We start from the raw sequence: 20,760 nt of genomic DNA, 5'->3' as shown, positions 1-20,760 counted from the left end.
CTATTTCTTATGTTCACCCTTGGCACCCAGGTATCATTCTGGTAAACCTATGCTGCACTCCCTCCAAGGCCAAAATATCCCTCCTGAGGTATGCTGCCCAGAACTGCTCACAGTACTCCAGGTGTGGTCTAACCAGGGCTTTGCATTCTAGTCCTCTAGATACAAGGGCAGTATTCCATTACCCTTTTTGATTATTTTCTGTACGTGTCCATGACATTTTACTGATCTATGTACATGAACTCCCCAAGTCTCTTTCGGCCTCCACTAATGTTTCCTTTTATTATTTTTTGGTAGCACCTTTAAGGGGCTGCGCGGCACATGCAAAATACCGCACATGCGGGGTTTTACCTATTTAAAAGCCAGTGAGTCAGCTGCACGGGAGCTGCAGAGCGCTGCGCAGCTTAAAGGGAATATTGACCTCCACTGTTTCTTGAGCTTCAAAATGTGGCTACCCCGGTTATAAATCATTCTAATGCTTGATTGAATCCAATTCTGAAAGAGTGGCTTAAGAAAATGGTGACTCTGTGGCCCCCATATTTACGGGGAGGCTGAAGAACCTGGCAAGGCCAGGAACGCGGAGGTCCTACCGAACTTAATGGCAGGGCCTCCTTATATTTTTTGGGATCCGTTTCCTGCCTGACAGCCGGCCAAAGGTCAGAAGGGACAGTCAGCTGCAGCCAGGGTCCCTTGGGGACAGTCCACAGGAATCGGGGGGGGGGGGGGGGGGGGGCGCGGTGGGGGAGGTCGGCCAGCGATCGAGAGGCCACGATCGGCAGGCGGCTTCCTTGAGGGGCTGGGGGAAGCACTCCGTTTAGCCCGGCCCACAAGGAGTGCTGAAAAAGGCACTTACCTTGCAGATCTGGTAGATCCCACCCAGCTTAAAGGGAACATTGCTCCCACCTTCCTTTCACTGCCGGGTTTCCCGACCACTGGGAAACCCACGCAGCAACAGTGAATTTTAAAGCAGGCTCCCAACTGCACTGTGAGAGCCCAATTTAAATATGTTAATGAAGTGTTCTGCCTCTCCACAGTGGGACACTCAGACGCAATGAAACCCGCCACCATAAAAACGGCAACGGGCACATACGCAGAGGGTTAGGGTTGTGTTTCGCGCACTTGCCAGTTTAACCCCCCCTCACCCGACCCTCTCCCACCCGCCATGGAGGGGGTTGATATTGAGGCCTGTGATCCTGCTGCTCACAATATGACAGCACTGTGATGTTTTTGCTCCCAGTTCTGAATATCAAAAGGTGACAACAAAAAGTTTGTCATGACTTTTTACATTAAGCATTACTTTTGACAGTAGTGATAGCAAAATGTTTTAAGATTTCTCTTTCATCAGATACTGCAGTCTCCTACTTGCCCGTTTGTTTGTCTTTGGGGGTCTGAGAGGAATTTTCCATACATTTTTCCAAATTTATTTTGCCTTTCCCACAAGATTGGGGGGGGGGGGGGGGGGGGTGTAGATGGCTGGATGGTACATGAAGGCTGCATCATGTTTGGATGGAACAGGCTGGATAGACTAGTTGGTCTTTTTCATATGTTCTTATGTAAAAAGCACTCCAAATTATTGATGCCACCTTTAGATTACTGGACTTACTGTGAGTAGCAACACCACGTATGAATTTAGGTACAAAAGACACACACGTTAACTACAATACTTATAAATAAATCAACCTCCAGCTATTGTACTAAAGGACTATCTCCCAAAATTTACTTCATGGTTATCACTGAAATTGTAATGATCTCAGAATTCTAAAAAACATAAATGTTAGTTTAACATTTAAATTGTTATTGTTTAAAAGATGTTTTTAATATTAGTTCAACCTAACTCAGCTACTTTCTCAAAACAATCAGAAAAACAGATCTGCCAGATAGCTTAGTGAGCAAATGCGATTTGGTAAGAGTTATGCAGACTGGGAAGGCCTCAGGTTTAATTTCCGGTCTGTGCTGTTAGCTGATCTCAGGTAGGTCAGAACTAGGGGTACAACAACTTGCCACAGTACCCTCTGAATAGTGGAGAAGGAAATTAGGTAGGGTTCACACTCCTGGTCACTAGCCGGTGATCTGTGCTTGAAACCGCACGTGTGTGGATACTCGTGAGGATAAAATTCAGCTCTGCTGTATTATTCTTCCATAGTCGAACAGACAACGGATGGTTCTAACGACAGGTCATCGACCTGAAATGCTAACTCTGTTTCTCTCCCTACAGATGCTGCATGACCTGCTGAGTATTTCCAGCAATTTCTGTTTTTATTAGCCAGCTGATACTTGTTGTCAGTGCACACATAAATAATGGGCTTTTGAGTAAGGTATCAAAGTGCTGTTGGCACTCAAGGAAAATGTACCCTACCACAAGTTACCTACAGTTTGGGGAAAAATTGTAGTTTTAGGCAATTAGAACAAATGCTTTCAAACACTTGTGCCATATTTGAGAACCATATCAATTATTACTTTATAAAAGGATATCACCATACCGCCAGCTTTTATGCTAAAAGAATTTCTATGTGCTTTAACATTCAATTAGCACATTAAGCCACTGGTGAACAAATGAACAAAGATTTTTTTGGAAATGGCGAAGATCATGCAGTGCACTGCAGTTTACTGCTATCAGATGCATGCTCTGTTTTGTACCACACAATGCAATTACTTTAACAATTGTGGGGGGGGGGGGGGGGGGGGGGGGGAAATCAATACTTTCACAGACGTTTGAGTGCAGAGCGTATAGCCAGTGTTTCTGTGACTACATGAAACACAGGCAAGAAGTCAGGCTCACATTATTTTTAATTATTGTACATACTGTAGTTAAAAAACTACTTATTAAAGCACTGCTGCTTTTTAATTAGAGTAAAAATGTACAACGCCAGACTGGAAAATGCATGTGTGGTATAAAATGGATATAATTTTTTGTTATAGCCACTATTCATTACTATCTATACAACTTAATTACATTGCTTCCATTTGCTTTTCTTGTTAATATATACGAAAACGCACAAACACATAAGCTATCATTTACGAAGATAGAAAAAGAGGTGTCACTGCAGCAATCACAGTAAATGTGATGGAACCAATAAGAGAATTGTATCATATATCAATTGAAAATTTCAATGCCATACATAAAGCTCTCAAATAATTTTGTTGAAAACAAACTCTTGTGGTTTTAAACAATATATGTATTATGGTAAAAATTAAAAATCTTAAGTAACATTGGTATAAATTTATCTTGGCATTTTAAAACAAAATGATATAATTATACACTACCATATCTAAAAAGAAATCCACTCCCCAATACACACACACACACACAATCAGGAACTGATTTATTAAACAGTATTTTAGTTAGAGAACATTTACAAACAACACAGTACAAAAGCAGAAAGGATTAAAATGCTAAGAGAAGACGTATACAAGGGACAAATAAAAAAATAAAGACAGGGTATCCATCTTGGAAGATGTCGACGGGCAGTCTCCAGTCATTATTCCCCCCGTGAAGGTTTTGCTTGGTGACAGCATTAGTGGCATGGCAAACAATGCCTACAGTAGGCAAGTGCACAGGTCTGCCTTCGCCAGTCTAGTCATCTACTAATGCACACACATCACAGAGAAAACATACAAAACCAAATTAATATTGGTACTGGGATTCCAACTACCATTAAATATGGTTAATAAAGAAAAACCTTCAATTAATTAGGACATATTTCAAATTACTTGAAAACATGATATACCTGCAGGAAAAGAACCAGCCACTGGTTTGGCTTATATACAAGATAATGCAGCCATTTATACTTAACAATCCCATAATACTGAACCAGCTTTTAGAATTGGAATGTAACAGTTGCCAACATAAATAAATTAAAGCAATTAAAAAATAGCTCAGATGACTTAACACTGCACAGATACTCGATGTTTATGTATCTGTACATAATGTAAAAACCAATTTGTTCATACAAGATGGCAAATTCCATTATTATTGAAATGGCACATAAAGTCACAAACTATAAATTTTGATTTGTAAATGCCAAAAAATGTCATTTTCAAATAAGAGGTATTGCAAGAACCATACCTTTAAAAAGTTTTGTTCAATATAAGTTAAATTAAATATGCATGGTAAAGTAAGCCTTTATCTGCCATAACATTTTTCTCAGTTTACACAGTATCAGCAGAACAGCACTGCATTATTAAGTTAGCAGCCCAAAGTAATTAAGTGCATGATAAAGCAACTCCATAGAATACATTTTCAAAACCATGCCTTAAAAATGTTGATCATACCAGTGAATTCTTAAGTTAAAATAAAATAAAGGACGTGAGCACAAGGTCCAACATTATAAATTCTGCTGTGGGGGTTTCTATTGGAAAACTTTGCAATGGATCCAATTACATTTAGGTTTTACAGGATGAAGTCAGTATGGAACAAAGCAACTGAAACAAGTTTATGAATTTCAGTAGAGCATTAAAAATTCTTATCTGTAACCTTAAATCCTGTCCACATTATCAACAACTTGCATTTTTATATCTTCTACAGTCAGTTAACAAGACCTATTAGCACTATTTGTAATTGAAAGTATGGATATACATTCATATTTTCAATAATGTTACTCTGAAAAATAAAACATAATTTAATTTATATGTTCATGTTATCTTGGTGGCTGTTTTCCCTAGCTATTTATTTTAACATTTTTAAATTTATGTGTTAATTCTGGTGTCCCATGTGCATCAGAAATCAGGGCTACAATGGAGCGTGACCCCCTTCCCCAGCCCACACTACATTCGAGTACAGCTTCCTCACTGGGAGCACAGTATCAGCTCCATAGTGCTTTCAAGACCACACTGACAACTAACTAGCCGTAAAAATATTTACATTAGAAGTGTAGATTATCTGCAATAAAACAAATTCGAAGATTAAATCTGGAGATTTGTTCCAAAACCATCTACTGGTTTACTGGGACAAAATTAAGTTAATGGCCCAGAATTTGCGGTGGTAATGCCGGCGAAACTCTCAGCGATCGCTGTCATTACAATGTAAAACTGGCAGCAACTTCTGGCGTCCGCACATGCAGTTAAACGCGGAAATTGGAAGTTGCCATTAGTGGTACCCTGCTCCTACAAAGCTAGGTGGGAAAGTAAGATGTGAGGAGGACACAAAGAGCCTGCAATGGGATATAGACCGGTTAAGTGAGTGGGCAATAAGGTGGCAGATGGAGTATAATGTGGGAAAATGTGAGGTTATTCACTTTGGTAGGAAGAATAGAAAAACAGAATATTTTTTTAAATGGTGAGAAACTATTAAATGTTGGTGTTCTAAGAGATTTAGGTGTGCTCGTACAGGAAACAAAGGAAGTTAGCATGCAGGTACAGCAAGCAATTAGGAAGGCAAATGGCATGTTGGCCTTTATTGCAAGGGGGTTGGAGTACAAGAGTAAGGAAGTCTTACTACAATTGCACAGGGCTTTAATGAGACCACAGCTGGAGTACTGTGCACAGTTTTGGTCTCCTTATCTGAGGAAGGATATCTTGGCTTGGAGGCGGTGCAACGAAGGTTTACTAGATTGATCCCTGGGGTGAGAGGGTTGCCCCATGAGGAGAGATTGAATAGATTGGGCCTATACTCTCTGGAGTTTAGAAGAATGAGAGGTGATCTCATTGAAACATACAAGATTCTGAGGGGGATTGACAGGGTAGATGCTGAGAGGTTGTTTCCTCTGGCTGGAGAGTCTAGGACTCTCAGGATAAGGGATCAGCCATAAAGAGGAATTTCTTCACTCAGAGGGTTGTGAGTCTTTGGAATTCTCTACCCCAAAGGGCTGTGGATGCTGAATCATTGAGTATATTCAAGGTTGAGATAGATAGATTTTTGGACTCTAGGGGAATCAAGGGCGGGAAAGTGGAGTTGAGGTCGAAGATCGAGTCCAAAGATGTGCGGGTTAGGTTGATTGGCTATGATAAATTGACCCTTAGTGTTAGGGGGATTAAATATGTGGGGTTACGGGGATCGGGTGGGATATGTGTCGGTGCAGGCTCGATGGGCCGAAATGGCCTCTATCTGCACTGTGGGGTTTCTGTGATGATCTTATTGAATGATGGAGCAGGCTCGAGGGGCCGTATGGCTTACTCCTGCTCCAAATTCTTATGTTCCTTCACAGGGTGCGCTGTTGGCAGTTTTCACAGCTGCAATCAATGCAAAATCAGTGATTTGATGTGAACTTCAACTTTTTACGCACTATTCTCACTGTAAAAACCACTGAAAATGTTAAGCCTTGTTGAATGAGGTGTAACAGAATTTTTAACAGCGTACTAAGTCATAATTACTGCTGAACAACCTCTCTGGCCCTGAAAAACTAATTTTACAAGTGTGGAGTGTCATTCCCTCACAAGAACATTTAAAATTTCCATGATTTTTAAAATAATAATTTTTTTTTACTATGACATTTCACCTTCTACCTTAATCCCACGTGCATGTCCCAAACTTTATTTTGCTTTCTGTAAAATGATTAAAAAGTGAATTATAATCCGTGCTTTTTACTTCCTGATTTTGTGTGGGAATCCTTCAATCTGATTGGCTGATCAGCCTGCTTGATAACTTCACTGTTGCTGGATGGCACAGATCCCCTATAGATGGCGCCAGACGTTGGAATTGGGGAAATTGGCGTTCTGGAGCCCGCTAAATCTTTGTGGGCAGCTCTTTGAGGTCAGCAGTGAGTGCGGTCCCTTCGCCGCTGACAGCAAAATTCTGGGCCAATGTTTTTTGTATATTTTGTACTGTATTTATGAAATCTTGCAATCTTACTTTCCTGCTTGCTTAATAAAAAAGGATTTTGAAGGCAAAATTGGACATATTTAAATTAATAAAAATTGGTATCATATTAATAAATAATTTTGTGCATTTCATGCATTTTTTAAATTAATATTGCTTTAGTATTAAATGGTCTGTATAATTTTATTAACTCACAATAAATTGCATCAAAGCCCTTCTAAAAAAAAAATACATATATAGTGTAAATATATGTAGTTATGTCTCACATCAACTGCTTCACTTTAATTATTTAGCTTTTGTCACACTATCATCTGTTGCACACAGGCCTGTCAACAAATCTTGTGCTACATTGCACGAACTTTAGTAGAGGCACTCTCTATTGCCAAATGCTATCAAGACTAAAATCAGTAGGCTAGCTAGATTATAACAAAGGACAAGATAAATACCAAAGTTAACTGATACACACAAACGATTGAAGTTTCACGATGCAATATTAGTGATGAATGCATTAATAAGTAAGTATGTGTAAAATTCCTCTGCCTGCTATTTTGACTTATCTGTTAACCCATGTAAAATAACTACATTAATGTCTTTGTTAAAATAATGGAGTGCATTTACACATTAATTACTAAACCTGCATGGTACAATTTCTAACCTAAGTCTCCTTTATATTCGATACTGTTTCCCTTGCTCCGCAACATCAAAGAACAAGTGTTCTGTTTTGCCTGTCATGAATTTTTGAGCTGTGCTTTTAATGCAATATTCAGAGTTCCACAAAACAGACCAACTGCTTAACACATAATATTACGCATATTATACCAGGCAAAGGAATAATGTGTGTTAAATACAATAAAGACCACTGTCCACCTTCAAAAATCCCTGGAAACTCTTCCTCTCAGCTAAAAAGTGGATGTACAATTAAAATAAGCCAGAGAGCTGATGAATTTGCAACAAAGCCTTAAATACCTACCTTCACTGAAGGGTACAACTATCAGGCCTCTGTCTATAAAAACCACGTTTGTTAGATGCTGGGCCACACCAACACTCACAGGATCGTGATATTTAATGTAACATACCCTTGACGAAACCGGGATAGGCGAATTGCTGCAAGATGAAAGATGTCAGAATTAGTTTATTAGGATAAATAAATTACAATGATGCTGCAATATATTCTTCAAATTACAGTAAGAACTTCAATTTCTATAGCGCTCATGTACAGTGAAACATCTCAAGACACTTTACAAGATGCTGGACACCAAGCAGGAAGGAGAAAGGGAAGTTTGTGATTAGGAGGGGGCAAAAGCACAGTTGAAGTTGAGGCAGGTGACAAGGCAGAGATGTTGAGATAGGGTGCTCCAGAGAGTTGGGGCAAAGTGGCTTTTTACAAAATTCATTCTCGGGATGTAGGCGTCACTGGCAAGGCCAGCATTTATTGCCAAACTCTACTTGCCCGGAGAAGGTGTTGGTGGGCCGCCTTCTTGAACTGCAGGTAGTGGTTTGATACAACTGAGTGGTTTGCTAGGCCACTTCAGGAGGACAATTAAGTCAACCACATTGATGTAGGACTGGTGTCACGTATAGGTAAGATGGGAGGTCTCCTTCCTTAAAGGACTTTAGTTGGTCAAACTGCCATAGTAGGATTTGAACTCAGGTTCACTAGATTATTAGTCCAGGCCTCTGGATTGCTGGTCCAGTAACACAACCATTACAAATAGTGGAGCAGAGGGAGTATGAAACATAAAGTAGGATAGTGTCAGAAGAGTGGAGTGCTGGCACAAGAGACATATGGCTGGAGATGTTGGGGGATTGTTGCAGTCTTTTGTCAGCTTGAGACTAGATTATATGAAATATTTATGTCAGTCTTTAATATTCACCTCAACTTCTAAGTTCTAAAGAGATTTGTAAATAAACACTAGTCCTCAAACCAGGGTCAATACATTTGACTATGAAAATTAAATTGCCTGAACTCATTTCACATAGGACCTTTGCAGCCAGCAGACAGACAAAACTTTGAATCCAGATTCCAGAGGTAAAAGACCAATGTGACTCACTGGGCCACCCAGTCCTCCTTGCCCTCCCATTCCAAGTTACTACCTCAGCCCTCCTCTACTGAAGCCAATGATTCAAGCTGTGATATTATTCCATGGATGGTGGCGGCCCTCTTCACTTAAGCAGCCATCCCTCGTGAGTCTAGACAGTGCACGTCAGTGTGAGTAATCCACTTATCATATTGTCACAGAAATTGCAACATATTTCAATAGGAATCACTGACAGCCTTAAATACTCTATCCAGTAATCGTTTAACAATTTGCATTACTCTTTTAATTGCATGTCACCGCAATTTTATTTTAGGCATCAAAATTTCAGCTTCAAAAGCCTATAGTTACCAAAGCTTTGCATAAAAAATTCTCATTTATATCAACAAATATAAAATTGTGTGAATAATGTGGTAAAATGAATAGGTGTCGCCCATCAAAACCCAATTAAAATTTAAAAAATCTTTTTCAGGGGAAGGGGGTTCCTCACTGAAATCAAGAAGCACCTCCATCAGGTCAAGATGAGAAGATCTGCATATTGTTACTGTACATCCAAACTACAGATATACAATAGAAGGCACTATGGATCTTAGGCTTAGCTGTAGCTTATTTTCCTTTATTTTCTCTCACTGGCATTTCCTCGGGATGTTCTGCCAATCAGCTGTCGTACGTTTGGTAGAAGATCGAGGAAACCCTGTTCACGCATCTATGTGAGGTTTCTGTCAATCTGGCTGCCCAGGAGAATCCCCAAAGAAATTCCGGGCATCTGTGTTTAACTTGTCTCACTCTTGTTGACCTAACTATTTCAATTTAAAGTTAAATCTCCTTCTAATAAATCTTTTTGGTCAGTCTCATTCCTTAAGTGAAATGGTGAGCCTTTCCTTAACAATAACATAATTTCCCTCTGATAAGCATCAAAAAAAGAGAAATAACAACAGAAAATGCTGGAAAAACTCGGCAGGCCAGGCAACATCCATGGAGAGAAATTAGAGTCAACGTTTCGGGTGAACCCTTTTTCAAAACTGGAAAGGAAATGAAGTAGATCGAAGGCAGGGCTGCAATAGAACAAAAGAAGTGAAGAGACATTAAGAGGTATTCAAAACCAGACAAGATGGTAACAGGACAGTGGAGACAAAAGACGGCAAGATTAGGTGTGAAGTGTACTGGCAGGATGCGAGACAGCTGCCATGTGGGAGAGAGAAAAAAGGAAAGGGGGGGGGGGGGGGGGGGAGGGAAAACCCAAAACAAAGGGGTGGGAAAAAAAAGTAAAAATGTAATAGGGGCCGAGGTTATGATCTGAAATTGTTGAACTCTATATCGAGTCTGGAAGGCTGCAAAGTGCCTAATCGGAAGATGAGGTGCTGTTCCTCGAGTTTACGTTGAGCTTCCGTGGAACAATGCAAGAGGCTGAGGACGGTGAGGTCCGAGTGGGAATGGAGCGGTGAATTAAAATGACAGGCAACCGGAAGCTCGGGGTCACCCTTACGGACTGAACGGGGGTGTTCCGCAAAGCGGTCACCCAATCTGAGTTTGGTCTCCCCAATGTAGAGGAGACCGCATCTTGAGCAGCGAAAACAGTATACTAGATTGCAAGAAGTACAAGTAAATCGCTGTTTCACCTGGAAGGGGTGTTTGGGGCCCTGGACAGTGGGAAGGTATAGGGGCAGGTGTTACATCTCCTGCGCTTGCACGGGAAGGTGCCAGGCGAAGGGGAAGGGCTGTTGGGGGTGAGAGAGGAGTGGACTAGGGTGTCTCGGAGGGAGCGGTCCCTACGGAATGCTGAAAGGGGAGGGGAAGATGCGTTTGGTGGTGAGATCACTTTGGAGGTAGCGGAAATGGCGGAGGATGATCCGTTGAATGTGGAGGCTGGTGGGGTGAAAGGTGAGGACAAGGGGAACCCTATCGTGGTTCCGGGAGGGAGGGGCAGGGGTGAGGGCAGAAGTGCGGGAGATAGAACGGACACGGCCGAGGGCCGTGTCAACCACGGTAGAGGGGAATCCTCGGTTGAGGAAAAAGGAAGACATGTCGGAAGCACTGGTGTGGAAGGTGGCATCGTCGGAGCAGATGCGGCGGAGACTGAGAAACTGGGAGAATGGAATAGAGTCCTTACAGGAGGCGGGGTGGGAGGAGATTTGAAAAAAAGAGATTTGAAAAAAAACACCAAAGGATAAAAGAAAAACCAGAGGGAAAATGAGAGAAAAATATTAAACTTTAAAATAATAAATATAAAAAAGTAAATAAAACACTAAAGGAAAACATTTTAACTGAGGAGAAAAAATGAAATATTAAAAAAGGTAAAAGATAAAGGAAACAAATAATTCAGAAAAAAATTCCTAACCCCACTTAAGTTCAACAATTATTTTCCAGAAGGGTGGAAGGCAAAATGAAGTGAGAAAATAGTGTGAAAGCCTGGCTTTATAATAACGTTGCTCATCAAAATAACAATTCTATCAATTATAAAATGCAGCATCCTAAAAAGAACTTCCACCTATCACTTTTCAGGGGAAAAAGGAAAAACCTCCTTGTGGGAAATGTGGTGGAATTCATAAAACCTATATATTTATTTCACTTGAAATTAATAAATTTGACTAATCTGTATAGAAAATTCTGGTATAAATTTAATGCTTCTAATAAAACTTTTTTAGCTTGTAAACAGAAATAGCTGTTATTTCTCATCTACAATCAGGGAACAGAACTGAAATTAGTTGCCCATACAATAGATAAACTTTTACATTTACTTGTATGATAACATTACATTTATGCTCCTCTTTTCCAAGTTGTATTATAAAGTGCCATGAGTTCTCAAAATAAAACATGTGTGGGACATTTTACAACAACAATTTGCAGCTATATAGTGCCTTTAACCTAATAAAACATCCCAAAGCGCTGCACAGGAGCATAATCAGACAGAAATTGACACCGAGCCAAAGAAGGAAACACTAGGACAGGTGATCAAAAGCTTGGACAGAGGTAGTTATTAAGGAGCTTTTTAAAGGAGAGAGGAAGAGGTTTAGGAAAGTTTCATGCGCTTCGGACTTAGGCAAGGCCGCCAATGGTGGGACAAAGGAAGTCAGGGACTGAAGAGGCTAGAACTGGAGGAATGCAGAGTGTTGAAGGGCTAGAGGAGGTTACAGAGATAGGTCATAGGTGGATTTGAACACGAGGAGGAGAATGTCAAACTCGATGCATTGCTGGACCAGGAGCCAATGTATGTCAGTGAGCAAAGGGGTGATGGGCGAACGAGTTAGGATACGGAAAGCTGAGTTTTGGATATGCTGAAATTTATGGAGAGTGGAAGATGGGAGGCTGGCCAGGAGAGAACTGGAAGAGTCAAATATGGAGGTAACAAAAGTTGTGGTTTCAGCAGCAGATGGACAGAGGCAAGGGTGGCGGCGGGTGATATTACAGACTTGGAAGTAGGTGGTCTTGGAGATGGAGAGGATATGGGGTCAGAAGCTCAACTCAGGGTCGAATAGGACACCAAGGTTGTGAACAGTCTGGTTCAGCCTGAGACAGTGGCCAGGGAGTGGAATGGAACCGATGGCTAGGGAACTGCGTTTGTGGCAGGGGCTGAAGACAATGGCTTCAGTCATCCTAATAGGTAATTGGAGGAAATTTCTACTCATCCAGTACTGGACATCGGACAAGCAGCGTGACATCACAGAGGCAGTGGAGGGGTCAAGAGAGAAAGTGGTGAGGTAGACCTGGGTGTCATCAGCGGACATGTGAAACCTGACATGTTTTCAGATGATATCACTGAGGAGCAGCATGTTGATGATAAATAGGAGGGGGCCTTTTGGGACTCCAGAGGTAATGGTGCACGAGTGGGAAAAGAAGCTATTGCAGCAGTTTCTCTGGCTACAACTAAATAGCTAAGAATAGAACCAGGCAAGGGCAGTCCTATTCAGCTGGACAATGGAGGAAAGGCATTGGAGGAGGATGGTGTGGTCAACCTTGTCAAAGGCTGCAGACAGGTCGATAAGGATGTGGAGAGACAGTGCACCGTGGTTACAATCACATGGGATGTAATTTGTGACTTTGATTAGGACCGTTTCAGTGCTGTGGCAGGGGCAGAAATCTGATTGGAGAGGCGCAAACATGGGCACGGATTTGAGAGGTGACAACACGTTCAAGGATGTTGGAGCAGGGAGGTTGGAGATGGGGCGGTAGTTTGCAAGGATTTTTTTTTTTTTTTTTTTTTTTTTTTTTTTTTGAGTGGGGTGATGATGGCAGATTTGAAAGGGAGGCGAACAGCATCAGAGGAGAGGGAACCTTTACAATACCAGCTAGCATGGGGGCGTCAGGATAGGAAATTGGGTGGTGAGCAGTTTAGTGGGAAAAGGGTCGAGAGAGCAGGAGGTGGGTTTCATGGACAAGATGAGCTCAGAGATGGCATGAGGGGAGATAGGAGAAGCCGGAGTTATGATCCTGAAGTAGTGAGCAGTTTTGGCAGAGAGGAGCATAACCTGTTGGTGCTTGATGTGGTCCAGCCAGATCTGGTGATGAATGGCTAAACCAGTTATTCGCAATAAATGTTCAAATCTGCGCAGAGAAGATGACTGTACCGGGGGAACCACCAGGGTGGGAGAGAATAAAGATTTTACTGGGGAAAGGTCATCAAAGGTGGAGGTGAGAGTGTGATTGAGCAGATTGATAGCTGCAGAAGTATTGTGGCGAATGGAGGGCCAAAGTCTAGACAGTTGAGAATCTGAAAGTGCAGTTGTAAGTAACATAGGGGAGAATGTTTTCCAGGAGTGGAAGTGCTGAGGAATGCAGGAAAGTTTTATTACGCTAAAATTGCTATATCAATGCAAGTTGTTGTCGATCTCCTATGGCGCTGTACATGGGGAGTCAAGACCAAGTGTATTCTTCAGGTGAAATGGGGTTAGAGCATGGTTTTATGAAGGGGAAGTCATGTTTGACAAATTTGCTCGAATTCTTTGAGGATGTAACATACAGGGTGGATAAAGGGGAACCAGTGGATGTAGTGTATTTGGACTTCCAAAAAGCATTTGACAAGGTTCCACACAAAAGATTACTGATCAAGATAAGAAATCATGGGATTGGGGGGTAATATACTGGCATGGGTGGAAGATTGGCTATCTAACAGAAAACAAAGAGTTGGGATAAATGGTTCATTCTCGGGCTGGCAATCAGTAACTAGTGGTGTTCCGCAGGGGTCAGTGCTAGGACCCCAACTCTTTACAATCTATATTAACGATTTGGAGGAAGGGACCGAGTGCAACATATCCAAGTTTGCCGACGATACAAAGATGGGAGGGAAAGCAATGAGTGAGGAGGACATAAAAAACCTGCAAAAGGACATAGACAGGCTAAGTGAGTGGGCAGAGATTTGGAAGATGCAATATAATGTTGGAAAGTGTGAGGTTATGCACTTTGGCAGAAAAAATCAAAGAGCAAGTTATTATCTAAATGGAGAGAAACTGCAAAGTGCTACAGTACAAAGGGATCTGGGGGTCCTGGTGCATGAAACACAGAAGGTTAGTATGCAGGTGCAGCAGGTGATCAGGAAGGCCAATGGAATCTTGGCTTTTATTGCAAGGGGGATGGAGTATAAAAACAGGAAAGTCTTGCTGCAGTTATACAGGGTATTGGTGAGGCCACGCCTGGAATACTGCGTGCAGTTTTGGTTTCCATATTTAAGAAAAGATATACTTGCTCTCGAGGCGGTTCAGAGAAGGTTCACTCGGTTGATTCCGGAGATGAGGGGGTTGACGTATGAGGAAAGGTTGAGTAGGTTGGGACTCTACTCATTGGAGTTCAGAAGAATGAGAGGCGATCTTATCGAAACATATAAGATTGTGAGAGGGCTTGATCGGGTGGATGCGGGGAGGATGTTTCCACTGATGGGTGAGACTAGAACTAGGGGGCATAATCTAAGAATAAGGGGCTGCCCTTTCAAAACTGAGATGAGGAGAAACTTCTTCACTCAGAGGGTAGTAAATCTATGGAATTTGCTACCCCAGAGAGCTGTGGAAGCTGCAACATTAAATAAAATTTAAAATGGAGATAAGACAGTTTCCTAGCAGATAAGGGAATTAGGGGTTACGGGGAGAGGGCAGGGAAGTGGACGTGAGTCTAGATTCGGATCAGCCATGATCCTATTGAATGGCGGAGCAGGCCCGAGGGGCCGTATGGCCTACTCCTGCTCCTACTTCTTATGTTCTTATGTAGAGGGCAGAGGATAATTGGACCAGAGCATGCAGACGTAATTCAGTGGCCATTTTAAAGTCATACATTCTGTTCTTATTTTTATATAAAACTTTGATTTTATATTATTACAAGAAAGTTTAACAAACAAGCCCCAGTTTATATATTACATCAATAAAGATTAAAGTAAATTATACAAACGCAGGATCTGAATGTTCAAATATGTGTAAAATACTGTTACCATGCACACCTATTTTTTATTTATTTTAGTAGCTGATAATGTTCACTTAATCAGAAAAGCCTCAATGATATCTGTATCTTTAACATACATACCAAGTCAACGAAAGCAGTGCTACAATAGTGTGAGAGAGCAGAAGAATAACTATATGAATACATACTAAAAGTCCTCTTCCCATTCCATCTAAAAGGTATTAAACTATTACAAGCTTCACTGCAAAAAAATACCCGCGAGCCTAACCAATTAATCATATATAAAGTATGAAGTATCATAGCCAATGAATTAGTTTTGAAGTGTAGTCATTTATGATTATTGAAAGAACTACTTTTAAGGTCCCCACCATTCCCTGACCAAGAGGACTGGCAGGAGACCTGCTTTCAGGCTGTTTGCAATTCTGTTGTGTGCAAAATCAAAGGAAGTTAGCTTTCACAGGGCGTACATCTATCAACCGTTAAACAAAATACAATTCTTACAAAATCATGTCTTTAAAAAATATGAAACTTCCTTTTCTCAATGACTTAGCCAGTTTCCCCGGTGGGTAGCTAAGCCACAATGACAAGGTCACAGACTTGATCCCAGTCTGTCTTGGGTTTGCTCATTTCAACCAAAGGTTACTCCAATTAGTCTGTGCTGCTGGGCTCCCATTACTGTTCGATATCTAGTAATGTTTACTTGAAAGATCACATGCGTAAACATCAAATGAGAACAAGATTGAGCATGGCTTCAATGGTCACGTAGGAGAGGTACCAGAAGGGTGACCGACACCCGTGACACTATCCCAGCAATATTTTCAGAATGGGAAAGTGAGAGTATTTATAAAATGTGTTCATTTTTGAGGGGTGAGGGGGGCAGGCTGTTAACTTGCTTTTGCAATGTTTTCAGTAACTTCCAATCTACAGTACAACAGTTCCTCGCAATGTGCAGATCAAGTTGATACCCGGTATACAGATCAATTCATTTTCTGTAACAATTTTGTTGGATAAAGATGAAGTATTTAATTTTAAAAGTCATCTTTCCAAGACTTTCAATCGCATTATATTTAATATATAAATTCATTACTGACTAATGTATAACTGGCCTTTTTGAAAATTATGTATTGATTTGAAATAGTTTTCATTGATCAAAACTGAATGCCTGGCTGCATGCTAAATGGTCTGTTTATATTATGTTCCTGAGTTTTTAATGAATGCTGGCTGTAAAAATAAAAGCAGTGAAGTCATACTAGGACTAGGAATGAGATGTAGAAACAGAGATGGATTACCAGCCCATTTAAATATATATAGGTATTTATTTTCAAAATGTAGCACAAAACAGATTGTCAGATAGAATTGATTCAACCATTAAGCAGCCCTTCCAGTTGGATAAGTTAACATATAAAAGTAATTAAATCATGGGATTCTGTTGATATGGGGGCACAGGCATTTTTTAATCATCTGAAATCTACAAAATGGTTTGCTACATATAATCCTCTTGCCACCCTTCCAGTATTTTTCAGTGATGTTTTTTTCTACTGCGTGTCAGCCATGGCTCAGTTGGTAGCACCCTCGCCTCCGAGTCAGAAGGTTGCGGGTTCAAGTCCCACTCCAGAGACTTGAGCACAAGAATCTAGGCTGATACGCCAATGCAGTACCGAGGGAGTGCTGCACTGTCGGTGATAACTCCCCTGCTCTTCTTCGAAATAGTGCCATGGGATCTTTTACATCCACCTGAGAGCGCAGACTGGGCCTAGGTTTAACGTCTCGTCCGAAAGACGGCATCTTCGACAGTGCAGTACTCCCTTAGCACTGCACTGGAGTGTCAGTCTAGATTTTGTGCTAAAGTCTCTGGAGTGGAACTTGAACTATAGAAACATTGAAGATAGGAGCAGGAGTAGGCCATTCGGCCCCTCAAGCCTGTTTCACCATTCAATGAGATCATGGCTGATCGTCCAAATTCAGTACCCTGTCCCTGCCTTCTCCCCATATCCCTTGAACCCTTTAGCCTTAAGAAATATATCTAACTCCTTCTTGAATATATTTAATGAATTGGCCTCAACTGCCTTCTGTGGTAGAGAATTCCACAGGTTCACCACTCTCTGGGTGAAGAAATTCCTCCTCATCTCTGTCCTAAATGGCTTACCCTTTATCCTCAGACTGTGACCCCTGGTTCTGGACTCCCCCACCATCGGGAACATCCTTCCTGCATCTAATCTGTCTAGTCCTGTTAGAATTTTATAAGTTTCAATGAGATCCCCTCTCATTCTTCTAAACTCCAGTGAGTATAAGACCAATCGACCCAATCTCTCCTCATACGTCATTCCTGCCATCCCAGGCATCAGTCTGGTGAATCTTCACTGAACTCCTTCCATGGCAAGAACATCCTTCCTCAGATAAGGCGACCAAAACTGCACACAATACTCAAGATGTGGTCTCACCAAGGCCCTGTACAACTGCAGCAAGACATCCTTGTTCCTGTACTCAAACCCTCTCGCTACGAAGGCCAACATACCATTTGCCTTCTTAACCGCCTGCTGCACCTGCATGCTTACCTTCAGCGACTGGTGTACAAGGACACCCAGGTCTCGTTGCACTTCCCCTTTGCCCAATCTGTTGCTGTTCAGATAATAATCTGCCTTCCTGTTTTTGCCACCAAAGTGGATAACCTCGCATTTATCCACATTATACTGCATCTGTCATACATCTGCCCAATCACCCAACCTGTCCAAATCATACTGGAGTTTCTCGGTATCCTCCTCACAGCACACACACCCACCCAGCTTTGTGTCGTCTGCAAACTTGGAGATATTACATCTAGTTCCCTCGTCTAGATCATTAATATATATTGTGAATAGCTGAGGTCCTAGCACCGATCCCTGCGGTACCCCACTAGTCACTGCCTGCCACTCGGAAAAAGAGCCATTTATTCCAACTCTTTGCTTCCTGTCTGCCAGCCAGTTCTCTATCCAAGTCAGTACCCTGCCCCCAATCCCATGTGCCTTAACTTTACACGCTAATCTCTTATGCGGGACCTTATCGAAAGCCTTCTGAAAGTCCAAATACACCACATCCACTGGTTCTCCCTTATCTATTCTACCAGTTACAGCCTCAAAAAATTCCAGTAGATTAGTCAAGCACGATTTACCTTTTGTAAATCCATGTTGACTTTGTCCGATCCTGTCACTGTTTTCCAAGTGCTCTGCTATTACATCTTTTATAATGGACTCTAGCATTTTCCCCACTAACGATGTCAGGCTTACCGATCTATAATTCCCCGTTTTCTCTCTACCACCTTTTTTGAATCCCCACAACCTTATGACTCCCAGGCGAGGGTGCTACCCACTGAACCACAGCTGACACTTTAAACCAACAAACTGGTTTATTTTAAACCATATGCATGACTGAATAACACTTGTCACAGTGGGGTGAATTTTCACTTTCACCGGCGAGCGGAAAACAGACGGTTGCGGATCAGCCGTCGGTTTTGCAAACCGCCCGATTTTTCTTTCCATCCTGGAAACAAGTGGACAGGGTGTAAAAGGGGCAGCACAAACGCCACCACCCCTCTTTCTACCGGATAGTAAAAGGGGAAAATTCACCCCAGCAAGTTTTACACAGATCCTATTACACATCAAAAACAACAAATGATGAAAACGTTGTCTTTGAGACGGGTCTATCTCACTTTACCTACCAGTGAGCATCACTGACACTCAGTTAGAGTAGGAAGGGTGGGGGGGGGGGGGGTGGTGGGCACCCTGGCGGTTATTTTTTTAAATCAGGGGGGGTGGGCACCCTGGCGGTTATTTTTTTAAATCAGGACCCTAGAAGACGATGAAATAAGAGATGAAGACGACGAGGCTGCCATCAGCTCGCCTCCATCCCCGTTAACACGCACTCTCACTGGAATTCTGTACCACAGAAGGCAGGGGAGGCCAATTCATTAAATATATTCAAGAAGGAGTTGATTATATTTCTTAAGGCTAAAGGGATCAAGGGATATGGGGAGAAAGCAAGGACAGGATACTGAGTTTGGTTGATCAGCCATGATCTCATTAAATGGCGGCGCAGGCTCGAGGGGCCGAATGGTCTACTCCTGCTCCTATCTTCTATGTTTCTCTCACCCACCCAAAGAGCGATTAACCGGGGGGGCGCGGAGGGAGGAGCGAAACTCGGCGCCAACATCAGGCTGCGCAACGCTGGCCGTAAAATGGCGGGCAGCGCTCGCCCGTGAAGAATAATCTGGAAGGGGGCGGGTGGTGAGAGAGAAAGAAAGAGAAAGAGAGACGGTACCCCGCCGCTTCCCTCCCGCTCTGCCTGAGTTTATACACCAGCCCGCCCGCTCACTTACTCGGAAGGGAAGACGCGGAACTCTTCGATCTCGCCCAAGAAGCTGAAGAGCGTCGTCAGCTGCTCGCTGCTGGCCACCGGGGAAATGTTGCTGACCTGCACGACGGAGGTGGGCATGGTGCAGCCGGAGGGTCCCCGGGGAGGAGGCAAACTACCACCGCTTCTATTTATGTGTGTGTGTGTCTGTCTCGCTCTCCCTCACACACACACCCTGCTGGCTCCTTCTCTCTCTCTTTGATCTCCTTTTTCTCTTTCTCACTATCTGCCGCCACTTGCCGATGCGCGAGCGCCGCGCTAGGCCTTCGTCCCAGCAACCTTTGCGAGTGACTGACACTCCGCCCCCTCCCAGCTCAGCCCAGAAACTACACTGCAGGCAGCACCGCTTACCCCACCTCCAAGCACCAAATAACACTTGCAAATCACTCCCCACTCTCACAACAGACTGATCTACGTTTATTTTTTAAAAATAAGCAGCACTTTATTTGCATGGTAAATGCTGCATTACTTTTGTCATTGAGATGTTTTACTAATTGTCATGCTAAGCACTATTTATTTTTAACTAGTGCTTTTTTAATAAAAGGTAGAGTCATGGGATATAGAAACATAGAAGATAGGAGCAGGAGTAGGCCATTCGGCCCCTCAAGCCTGCTCCACCATTCAATGAGATCGTGGCTGATCATCCAAACTCAGTACCCTGTCCCTGTTTTCTCTCCATATCCCTTGATCCCTTTAGCCTTAAGAAATATATCTAACTCCCTCTTGAATATATTTAATGAATTGGCCTCAACTGCCTTCTGTGGTAGAGAATTCCACAGGTTCACCACTCTCTGGGTGAAGAAATTCCTCCTCATCTCAGTCCTAAATGGCTTACCCCTTATCCTTAGACTGTGACCCCTGGTTCTGGACTCCCCCACCATCGGGAACATCCTTCCTGCATCTAGTCCTGTTAGAATTTTATAAGTTTCAATGAGATCCCCTCTCATTCTTCTAAAGTCCAGCGAGTATAAGCCCAATCGACCCAATCTCTCCTCATACGTCATTCCTGCCATCCCAGGTATCAGTCTGGTGAATCTTCGCACTCCCTCCATGGCAAGAACATCCTTCCTCAGATAAGGGACACGATCTTGCCAGCCCTGGGGAGGTGGGACGGCCGGGAAAATGGCAGAATTTTGGGGGCGGGTTGGCCCAACCCACCTCCATGCCACCTTGCCAGGAGACGGGTAGCCGTCCCACACCGGGTCC

General features: G+C 42.5%; 1 protein-coding gene across 1 annotated transcript in view; it reads right to left on the bottom strand.

Moving 5' to 3' along the window:
• srek1 (splicing regulatory glutamine/lysine-rich protein 1) overlaps positions 1-19,877 on the bottom strand; it is a 97,163-nt gene extending 77,286 nt beyond the window's left edge. Inside the window, exons 1-2 of the mRNA XM_085981669.1 lie at positions 19,520-19,877; positions 7,722-7,855 (exon numbers count right to left, since the gene is read on the bottom strand). Of these exons, the coding sequence (XP_085837795.1) occupies positions 7,722-7,855; positions 19,520-19,635 (250 nt within the window). The 5' untranslated portion in view covers positions 19,636-19,877. The remainder of the gene's footprint in view (positions 1-7,721; positions 7,856-19,519) is intronic.
• Positions 19,878-20,760: the final 883 nt, after the last annotated feature.

This window comes from Somniosus microcephalus, chromosome 1 (genome assembly GCF_052327205.1).
Source record: "Somniosus microcephalus isolate GS21.2 chromosome 1, FLI_Smic_1.0, whole genome shotgun sequence".
Lineage (NCBI taxonomy): Eukaryota > Metazoa > Chordata > Chondrichthyes > Squaliformes > Somniosidae > Somniosus > Somniosus microcephalus.
This window is presented reverse-complemented; position numbering and strand designations above follow the sequence as displayed.